This window comes from Coenobita brevimanus, chromosome 27 (assembly GCF_032717465.1).
Source record: "Coenobita brevimanus isolate Jiangsu-jjx chromosome 27, ASM3271746v2, whole genome shotgun sequence".
Taxonomy (NCBI): domain Eukaryota; kingdom Metazoa; phylum Arthropoda; class Malacostraca; order Decapoda; family Coenobitidae; genus Coenobita; species Coenobita brevimanus.
Genome location: NC_136980.1, coordinates 35,276,740 through 35,288,212, shown reverse-complemented (window position 1 = coordinate 35,288,212; position 11,473 = coordinate 35,276,740). Strand labels below are relative to the sequence as shown.

The following is an 11,473-nucleotide window of genomic DNA, read 5'->3' as shown; positions in this document are numbered from 1 at the left end:
AGCTGGCCCTCAGCAGAATTATAATTTCATAAACTATGCATCTGTTCCGGAAAAAACAAAAACTTCCAGAAAAAAAAAATGAACTGAGGAGAATGGTGGAGAGCTATATGAATGAGGGAGGTGTGCATTTCAAGGAGGACAGAGCGACACAAGCAATTTGTTTGTGGTCACCCTCCTAGGAATTCCCGCATCTGACTGCAGATTGAGATTGTGACTAGAAGAGTGTTTGTGAGTGAAATGGAGGGGAAGAGTGGGAGGGAAAGACAGAATGAGATAAAGGAAGTTTGTAGACGGATATGAGAGACGAGTTAATGCATGGGAGAAGGATGCCCGATGGCAGCTGATACACTGACAAGGGAAAGGCAGTTTTGCGACAGGAATAAAGACACTGTTCTTACCCTAAAGTTCCTTAATATGGACACTTCTGGAATATGCTGCGCAGTTCAAGTTACCTACATTTGGGAAAGACAAAAATGCAACTTTAAAGAATTAAAGCTAAAGCTACTAAACTTATACCATCCATCAGAAAAGTTAGCAGGATCGCCCGAGATCTGTTACTGTTTTCATTAAAAGCTCACAGACTGCTGTACAAGGTTAGCTCAGTGAAGTGATTAAAATACTGAATGGGCTTGACAATACTGACCACAGAAAGTAGTTTTCTCTCAACACAACCATGCTTGGAAGCTGGAACTGATCAGATTTAACACCAGAATAATGTGAACCATTATCCACTCACTTGATGTAGTGCTGCCTATTTCTTCCTTCACCTTTATCACTCTTTTTCTGTGTCTGGCCTCCTCTCTTCCTATTCTTCCCATAATTCCTGTCACTTTTTATTACTCCTCTCTCCTTTACAGCAACTTTACACTGAGTGGCAAGCCTAATGGCTTCTTGTAAGCTAGGAAACTATTTACAATGCTGGGTGGTAACCATATTAACCAACATAGCTTCCTATGCAGATGACATAACACTTACATATACAGTCATGGAAAGTTCCGCATCACCCACTGTTCGGAGCACTGGGGGTTGACGTATAGTCATGAAACAGCAGCCAGATCCCACGTATCTGGTAACTGAGTGGGAGGGAGGGTGGCTGGGGGTTGGGGGGTTTGGAGAGTTGCCCATGTCACAGTATCAGTACATGTTTACCGTCAAAAGTATGCTTCTTTGCCTTCGTTTTATAATGTTCGATAGGAATGACAGTTACAGAGACTGATCTCATAATTCTGTCTAAAGGAAAACGAAAAACCTGTTAACCGCTCACACTGATTTATTATTATTATTATTATTAATATTGCACACTACCCTAGACTCTGAGTTAGAGATGATTAATTACCAGAATAACACTGGGAATGTTTCCAGGCGGATATTTACAGTGGGATAACAGAGGATAAATAAATAAACAGATTTAAAAGAATTTACATACAGATAGACAGAGAGACAGATAGATAATATGGTGGTTTCATTTTCTAGTCAGCACATAATATATGTTATATCGTTACGAATATCACCTAGAGAAATGTCTCGTGTTATGTTGAGAGGGAATGAAAGCATTCAAACCTCTGTCCGAACCCAACAACCTTCCACTAACTCAGACATCTATGTAATCATTTTTCAATTTTAATGCCAGCATCATACAGTCATCAACTTTTACTAGAGCAACTCAAACACACAGTCCAAGTTATACGTTGCTGACCTACACGTGATTCCCAATATATCATTAAACCTTCTTCTGCCCCCAATCCCCCGCCTCCCCCTCCTTCACACACAGTTACCCGACGTATGAAGTCTGGCTGCCTCTTCACATTCACCTGTCTCACACCAGTGCTTCGGTAGGTGGGTAATGCGAAACTTTCCCTGACTGCACACACCAAAATGCAAACACAGCTGCACACATCCTCCAACCTTACCTCAACACACTACACGAATGGTTCACCTCAAACAGGCTCAAAATAGCCCCTGCCAAAACTACAGTAATTTCTCACAAACTGGACAGCAGAACACAGTCACATTTCACACCTCACCATAAACAACACTCCCCTACCACACACACACACACAACAAAATCCTTGATGCAACATACAATACATCAATGTCATTTAAACAATTAATAAACATTAAGAATAAAATACAGGTAATGCCAAGACTCAATGCCTTGAGGTCACTTGCCCATACAACATTTGGATACAACAAAGAAACCACCACCACAGTATACAAACAATATATACGTTCAGTGATGAATGATGCAAGCCCTGCTTGAGCTCCTAACCTCACCAAAACACTACAACACCCTACAGACCAAGACCCTAAATATAATCACAGGCTGCACAACTACTACACCCACAGACCACCTACATCAAGAAACCAAAGTCTTCAAAGTCAAGGATCACCTAGACATGAGAGGAACCCAAATTCTTGCTGCAGCCCTCACAAACCCACAACATCCACTACAGTACATGGCAACACATCCACACACACCAAGGAACATCAAAACAACACCCAGGACACGATACCATGCACATATACTGTCATCTCTCTCCCCTTCCCTGTCTCAGACCAACTTCCAGAAGCATATCCATACTCAAATCACTCGCCACTCCATTCAGTCACTTAAAGACAACACACAGCTGCATGCGCGGCCTCCTGATATCCACCCCTCTGAATCCTATTTCCCTCGTGAGGACAGGTTCCACCTGGCCAGGCTGAGATGTGGGCAACATCCAGCCCTCTTAAGTTACCAGAAGAGGCTGGATGACTCCATCACTGATGCATGTCCAGGATGCAACACAGCACCCCATACTATTAAGCACATTATGGAAGACTGCATTGCACACAATCACTTACGCCAACAACACAACATACACTCCTTGAGAGCTCTGTGGGAAAGCCTGGTTTCGGCCATGGCCTTCCTTAGTGACTCAGGGCTGCTCGGCCAGCCTGCCTAGGGAACAACTACTACTACTCAAAACTGTTCCCTATGTGTCAATATATGGGTTGGCAGAGGGTTAGTGCCCCTCCTTGTAAAACAACAACTAACTCAAAGTCAAACAGCCACCCCTTACAGGATTATAGCATCTGGCTGTAGATGGTTTATGTTAAAACTTTTTATGTACTATACAAGATCTTCATCTGGAACAGACTCCCCACAGATGCTGCTACTTGCACTACAGTAGAGAAGCTTGAAAGATACCTCAAGAGGAGTTTACACACACTAGAATGAGTGTGTAGTGGTATGCATTCCCAAACAATACAAACTATCACCTCAGAATGGACCACAAGGTATCTGGGATATCAACTCCTTGTAGTTCTTTGTGTCACTTTGAAGACTGTCTGTATTTAGGGTATACTTACTAAAATCAAACTGATGACACTCTGTTTACAATCCAGCATTATAATTTTCAGAGCTCGAGACACCAAAGACCAAATTTTCATTCTCAGAATTTCGAGTTTACATACTAAAATCACTGATGAAAATGCTGTTTAAAATCAGCAATCATAATTCTTCAGTAACCGATGCATCTAATAAACAATTTAACTCCTCTTCTGAGATCCCTTGTAAAAGTTCGGAGTACTCTTCTGCCTCAGGATCGTATGGAATTTCACTGACCTGCAAATTGAGAAAAGTAATCGTAAAAATCATCATCACCACTAGCTTCAATATCATCATCACCACTCCCATGATGATGATGATCTCTACTGTAATAACCGAATTGAAACTCAACAAATTAATCACTAGTCTGGCCGAGATTCAATCTCAGGCCCCCACATTGCACACGCGCATGTTACCACTGAGCCAAACAGAGGATTCCTGCATTGTCTCTGGGCAACGCGTGCATTTATAGACCCCATGACACCCCTCTTTTCTCCCCTTGGTGATTAATTTGGTGAGTTTTGAACACACAAGGTAGCGTATCATCGGAGGCTACCATTTGGAATGTTGCAGACCACACCAAACAGCCCATCCCCAGGATGTAAGGACAAAGACGCTGTCAGCTAACCAAGAAACAAAATCAAATTGCCAACCAAGCCTTGCCTCACATCCCACACCACTGCCAACCAATGTAATAACTGAAATGACTCTGAACAAATTAATCACACTGGTCTGGGTGGGATTGGATCTCAGACCCTCGCGCTCCACACGCGTGCACATCACCAATGAACCAAAGAGGGGATCCTGGCTTTGCCTCTGGGCAATGCAGGCATTTATAGACCTCATTACACAACTTATCATCACAATTACCATCACCTCATCCCTTCATCATCACAATCACTATTATAATATTAATCAACATAATCAATCATCATTGCAATCATCATTTCATCACCACAACCAACATCCAGTGGCACAGCAATCAGGATGGTTAGAGTTGTACTGGCCCCCTCCATAAATTCATCTGGTAAACTCCATCTCTATACAAATACCTCCAAACTGCCTTACTGAGCTCTCAGTGGTCCACTCCATTATAAAAATCCCAGCTACTGTACTTTCCCTCCCAACACCATCATAACCAACAACTCACCACTTTGGCACTACTGTCCTATTGCTGCAAGGTACAATTCTTGTCAAGATGTCAAAAAGTGGTAATAAATAATGTCCAGGCTACTGGCTGCTTTATTCATTAGAGGAGTAACACAAGTACCCCTTGTAACAGCTCTACTATATCACCAAAATACAACAACTGCACTTGTAAAATGCAGCAGTATCAGCAACTTAATCATGAAGGCTTTTATTATACAGTAGACACTAGTTATGCGCGGGGGTTAGGTTCCAGAGACCCCAGCAGAAGGCAAATTTCGCGGATACTCATCATCACAAAATGGCATATTATTGCCACATACGCTAAGCACATCCCTGAAAAAATAAAAACATACTTTCAAATACAGTAATCCCCGTACTATCCGGACACCCACCTTCCGGACAGCCCACTTACCGAACACTGTGGGCCTGGACCTTCGGAACCCAAAAATGGCCCAAAAAAAGAAAAAAATCCCCCCCCAAATCCGACTTTTTTCCCCACCCGTAATTTGAAATTGCCGCACGGCACTGAACAGCTGTTTACATCATGGCCCCTTCACACTTTCCTTCCTCCCCCCTCCCCTGTCAGGGTTGCCATTTGGTATTTTTCATTACCAAATGTGGACCAATTTGGTAATGAAAAATTCGTCTGGTAATGAATCAGCATAATACATTACCAAACGGATTTTTCCACGGAGAGTGGAAAGGTTACAAGAGGATGAGAAAAAGGCAGAGTATAAGAAAGAAGTGAAGGAACGATTGGGCAAATATGAATTGGAGCAGATGGGGGAGGTGTAAGGTGCGTGCAGGATAGTTACAGAAGAAATATGTGCAGCATGTGATGTGGTGTGTGGGAGGAAGAGAAGATGGAGGGGGATGCAAGGAACAGCGTGGTGGACTGAAGAGGTGAGACAGGCTGTGGCACAAGAAAGCATACAATGAATGGACGAGAAATAGGGGCGTGGAAGAAGTTGAGAGGCGGAAGAGAGAGTTATGTGTAGAAAGAAAGAGAGAGGTGAAAAGATTAGTGAGAGAGAGTAAGAAGAGAGTGGATGAGGAATTTGGAAGGAATTTGAGTGTACAGTGGAGGGACTGTAAGAAAATGTTCTGGAAAGAGGTGAAGAGAGTAAGACAGGGTGGAAGTGAGGTTAGCAGGGAAGTGAAAGATAAAAATGGTAGATTACTAGTGGAGAAGGGAGAAAAAGTGAGCAGATGGAGAGAACACTTTAAGGAATTGTTGAACATACAGGATGGAAGTAATGCGAGTATAAGTGGCTGGGGAATGGCTGGGAGAAGGAGGGAGGTGAGAAGACAGGAAGAAATCAGTAGGATAGAAGTTGTGGAAGCAATAAAGAAAGTTAAATTGGGGAAAGCCCCAGGAATTGATGGAGTGTGTGGTGAAATGCTGAAGAATGGGGGAGAGATAGTAGTAGAATGGATGTGGAAGATGTGCAGATTGGCGTGGGAGGAAGGTAGAGTCCCGGAGGATTGGAAGTCAGGTATAATTATTCCCTTGTACAAAGGAAAAGGGGAAAAAGAAGTGTGTGGTAAGCATAGGGGCATTTGTCTTCTTAGTATAATAGGAAAAGTGTATGGTAGGATACTTACTGACAGAGTTAGTGAAAGAACAAAGGAATTAGTTGGAGAAGAACAGGGAGGCTTTAGGAAGGGAAAAGGCTGTGTAGATCAGATATTCATTCTTAGATCTTTAGTGGAAAAGTTTCTAGAGAAGGGAAAGAAGTTGTATGTGGCTTTTATGGATTTGGAGAAAGCATATGACAGGGTGGAAAGACAAGGATTGTAGAAAATATTAAGAATATATGGAGTAGATGGGAAATTGTTGAATGCTGTGAAGAGTATGTATGATGGTGCTAAGGCTGCAGTGCGTGTGGATGGTGAACTGAACTAAGTGAATTTTTCTCTTTAAAGGTTGGGTTGAAACAGTGATGTGTCATGTCTCCATGGTTGTTCACTCTGTACATGGATGGGGTAATAAAGACGTGTGGATGTTGGAGTGGTCCTGGTGAGAGAGGACAGTGTTTGGAAACTCCCTGTACTGTTGTTTGCAGATGATACTGTGTTGTTGAGCGAAGACGAAGGGGAGCTGCAAGGCTTGGTGGATGAGTTTGGAAGAGTGTGTAAGAAACGGAATCTAAAGGTGAATGTAGGGAAGAGTAAAGTGATGGTCTTTGAGAGAAGTGAAGTCAGTGAATGTACAGCGAGGCTGGATGGAGAGGAATTGGAAAATGTGAGTACGTTTAAGTACTTGGGTAGTGTGATGAGTAAGGATGGAGGTTTGGAGGGTGAAGTGCTTGAAAGGGTACAGCAGGGAAAAAAGGTTGCTGGTTCCTTGAAAGCAGTGATAAGAAACAGGGAAGTGAGCATGGAAGTGAAAAAGTTACTACATGACAGTACAGTATTGTGATACCAACTCTAACGTATGGAAGTGAAGCTTGGACATTGTTGGAAGGACACAAGTCAAGAGTGAGAGCAGTGGAAATGAGTTATTTAAGAGGAGCCTGTGGAGTCACAAGGAGAGACAGGCTGATGAATGAGGATATAAAGGAGAGTTTTGGTGTGGATGTGATAGGAAGCATTATGAGGAACACACTGAGGTGGTTTGGCCATGTGGAGAGGATGGAGGGTGAAAGACTGACGAGGAGAGTGTATGCGAGTGAGGTGGAGGGGGGAAGAGGGAGGGGGAGGCCGAGGATGAGATGGAGGGATGGAGTGGAGAGGTATATGAGAGAGAGGGGTGTGAGTTGGGAGCAGGACAGTGAAATGGCAGGGGACAGGGCGACGTGGAGGCGATTTGTTTGTGGCCACCCCAAACGGGATTGAGGCGTCTGGGAATAGATAGATAGATAGATTTTTCACATGTATGAGGATACACAGGATGGAGATGGTGGATTGTCTGCTCTCTCCGATTAATCTGCTAGCCAACATAGCGTGATAATAATCAACATGCTGTTAATTATAAGGGGAGTGATTACATGTACTTCAACTTGTATATATAATTAGTGAAGAATAAATGCTAGCTTTACGAATTTGGTAATGAAAAGTTAAATTTGGTAATGAAAATTGAGGAGTTTGGTAATGTGGCTAAGTTGCGATCTGGCAACCCTGCTTCCCCCTCACCAACAGTTACTGCCTAACTTTGATTGCGAGTATGCTTATTGCAATGGATGCCACACGTGCTCGTTTTTTGTGAATAAACAGTAAATAAACTGCAATACCTCACCACCAGACCACACAGGAATTTACAGTGTTGTGCAGTGTTAAGAAATTAGAATTTAAAGTGCAAAGGATTAACTGTGGAGTGCAAACTGGCGGTTGAAACTAGCATGGTGCAATTAACAATGTGCAGTGTTAAACAATTGTAACTCACAGTGCAAAGAATTACTGTAAGTGCAGCACAACAATGGATTACTGTACATGCTTCAAGAGCATTTTCACCACTGCCAGAGCCTTAGAGAACGCGGCCACAGACATGCTGTAAGTACCCTTGCTGAGGTACAGTCACTTCTAATTCCTCACAGTTTGTTTCCTTTTCATTTATGTCATATGTTATGTCCATTATTTGTGTGAATGGGATCTTAATAGGTTTAAATAGGTGCTATGCATATCCGGTAGGGAGTTATTTAGGTGGCTTTCAAAGTTAGGCTGGGTTAGGGTCCTTAACTACAAGTCCAGGAGGCTGGGGCCCACTGTCTGGACGGGACCACTTTCCAGACATGCCTTTGGCTCTATTACGTCGGATAGTAGAGGGATTACTTACAAATACATATTAACACTCACCAAAGGCTCTCTTCATAACCTCCGTACAATGATGACAATTGCTATATGACAATGATGATTGCTACATAGATGACGATGATTGCTGTATGATGACGACGACGATTGTAGTGCAGTTCCTACAGTGCCAATGTGGTGAGGTGATGAGATGTGTGGTGGCACTGTAGGTAAGCTGTGAGTCTAGTCTGACCCTTCTGACAGGATGCCAGATAATGCCTTATGCTCTCTCTTTGGTTTAGAAGGATTGCTTTTATCTTTTAGTTGTTTCTTGGGAGCAATTTTTCATTTACACAATGAAGTACAGTAGAGTTGTAAATACAGGAAGGGCAACGACGACATAAGTAACGAACTGATTGGTGTTTTCAGTAAGACTGGCGGAGTGGCAGGAATGCCCGTGGGTGCAGGTATGCTATAGTAGGACTCGCCTAAGTTTGCAGCTGTGGTGTGGCCCGCACCTGTGTACAATGGTGCTACATTTCCCCAACTTGTGATGTGAAACGGACGCTATTTATGTACAGTACAAGGCAACACAAATACGATAAATTCAGATGAATAAAACTTACACTTGTGTATTTTGATGGATGAATCAACAGTAATCTTATTATGCATAAAATATTTATATAGTAACACAGAAACATGGCATACATATTGTACAGTGTTGCTAAAAGAAATTGTAGTCACTTTTAATGTTTTTTAGCGTAGTTTTAGGGTGGGTAATAATATCACAGTTATGGATATACGAGAATGAGCCTGAAAAAAGAAGAAATATGCCAATATCCAAAGTAAAAGAAATAATTCATATAATTCTTGTGAGTGGCAACACTGACACACCCAGTCTGGCCTAAGATAAAGTACGTACCTCCATAGACCCAACCATAGCTTGTACAGGTGTTGCTAGGGAAAAATGCTCACATTTACTGGCTTTTACCGTAATTTTAAGGACGAGGAATAATCACATTTATAATCATAAGCTAATATGTAGGACAAAATAGTAGGTATATGCCAATACTGAAGTAAAAAAAAAAAACATTATTCACTCGCGAGCGGCAACACTTCCACACCCAGTCGGTGGCCTTGATCTCAGGGGTGGTGTGGAAATTATGTCAAATTTACAATATATACAATATGTAAAAGAAAATATCCAAAATGTCTCTTGCAATAAAAGAGAGAGAGAGAGAGAGAGAGAGAGAGAGAGGCAGGCAGGAGAGGGGCAAGGTTGAATGCATTGTCGGCATGATGGGGGGTGGTGGTGGTGGAGGCACTGTCAGGCTGAGAGAGAGATGGAGGAAGGGGAAAGAGAATGAATGAATGAAAATCAATCATGGTACTGCAATAACAGGTCATCTGTCGCCATATACAAAAAATGATAAATATCACTAAATATAACAAAACCAAATTAACAAACGAAAGCACAATTATAAACAACTTATAAAAGAATCAAACGTACTCAGGGTGGCTCACATCTCCCGCCAGGAGAGAGAGAGAGAGAGAGAGAGAGGGAGAGAGAGAGAGAGAGAGAGAGAGAGAGAGAGAGAGAGAGAGAGAGAGAGAGAGAGAGAGAGATAACAGTATAGAAAACGTGGCAACACTGTACATAGGTGCGGGCCACACCACAGGCGCAAATTTACGCGAGTCCTACTATAACAGTAACAACAAAAGAAGTGCGTGTTGCATGCCAATTTCAAATTAAGTTACTGTGTATAGCACAGTTATTAAAATACGTTTGATCTGCGGAAACTTAAATCTGCTGATGCAAATTCCGCACATAAAGGGACACCAGAATTGAAGAGGGTGTACTAAGATGGTATGGTCATGTGGAGAATGGATAACAATAGAGTGGTGAAGAAGGTATATCTGAGCGAATTCGAAAGAGGGAGGAGGCGAGGTAGGCCAAGGAGAAGGTGGAGAGATATGGTGGATGAATGTGTGAGAAGAGAGGTTTGGAAGTTGGTGAGGCTCGGGAACTGACAGGAGATCGAGCTGGCTGGATGAATTTTGTGAGGAGATGTGCATGATCAGGGATTTTTGGCACCCCTTTTTAATGTGGCAGCGTCTGGATTGACTCTTGTCGGATACGATATGTGAAGCTACAGAACGTGGTGAATGTTTTTGGTGTATCCGATAGAGCCAGGATTCTGGGGCCTTGAATGATCAGTGAATGGAAGTGTGGCCCATTGGATTGGGCAATTTTGAGCTGCCTGGACATTGCTACTCCTCACCCTGCCCTTGGGTGGGAAAGGAGGTCCAGATGATGATGATGATGAAAAAGGGTCTACTGTATATAGTCACATACAGCTAACTAATCTAATAAATCAGTGTAAAAGAGGTATAATATGGATTGCCACTACTGAATACACAGAGAATACTCACTTTCACCACAGGATGATCCAGTGCAGAGTCATAGAGGAATGGGTCACACTGGCTGGTATCTACTTCTGCAGTAATTTTGCCATTTCCAAGCCTAATGATGATAAACTTGGAAAATGCTGTCTTCATTGCTGAGTAGAAAGCAAATCTGTAAGGTGTTGAAAACATGCCTTAATCTATCTATAGCCATATATCTTAAATAACTAACCACCCCATTCCTCCATTTCATCCTCAGTCTCCCCCTTCCCCTCTCCACCTCACTCATATACAGTCCACTCCCCAAATCACTCATTTTCCATTCCCAAACAAGACAAACTATCTCAAGGTACAGTACTTCTAAAGCCACATCAACGCCACAATGCTCATCATTTCCTCATTTGTCTGTCTGACAGTCTCTCCACTTAACTCCACATGCTTCTCTCACCAACTCAATTCAGCTCTCACTCTTGAATTGTGACCACAACTAAAAGATTAAGTTATAATATATGAAGTTTTACTCCAACTTACCTCTGTGCACAAGCAAATTAGCAACCCCATGATAGAAGTAATCTATGCTGTACTGATCGCAACAGAGTTAATGGTGATAGACTCTCATGCTCCTATGACTCAGCTGAATTAAATTATCCTCAAGAGCAAGACACCTTCACTGCCCAGCTTTCGATCGAGTCTGGCATAAAACTTTAATTTCCAAACTGCCCTCCTACGGTTTCTATCCTTCTATCTGTGCCTTCATCGCTAGCTTCCTTTCTGGTCGTTCTGTAGCTGCTGTTGTAGACGGCCATCGTTCTTCTCCTA

At 42.5% G+C, this 11,473-nt stretch overlaps 1 protein-coding gene across 1 annotated transcript in view; it reads right to left on the bottom strand.

The window, feature by feature from the left end:
- Positions 1-3,207: 3,207 nt before the first annotated feature.
- Positions 3,208-11,473, bottom strand: part of LOC145394538 (RAD52 motif-containing protein 1-like) — a 48,903-nt gene continuing 40,637 nt past the window's right edge. The window contains exons 6-7 of the mRNA XM_080268373.1: positions 10,682-10,826; positions 3,208-3,607 (exon numbers count right to left, since the gene is read on the bottom strand). Coding sequence (XP_080124499.1) covers positions 3,494-3,607; positions 10,682-10,826 — 259 coding nt within the window. The 3' untranslated portion in view covers positions 3,208-3,493. The remainder of the gene's footprint in view (positions 3,608-10,681; positions 10,827-11,473) is intronic.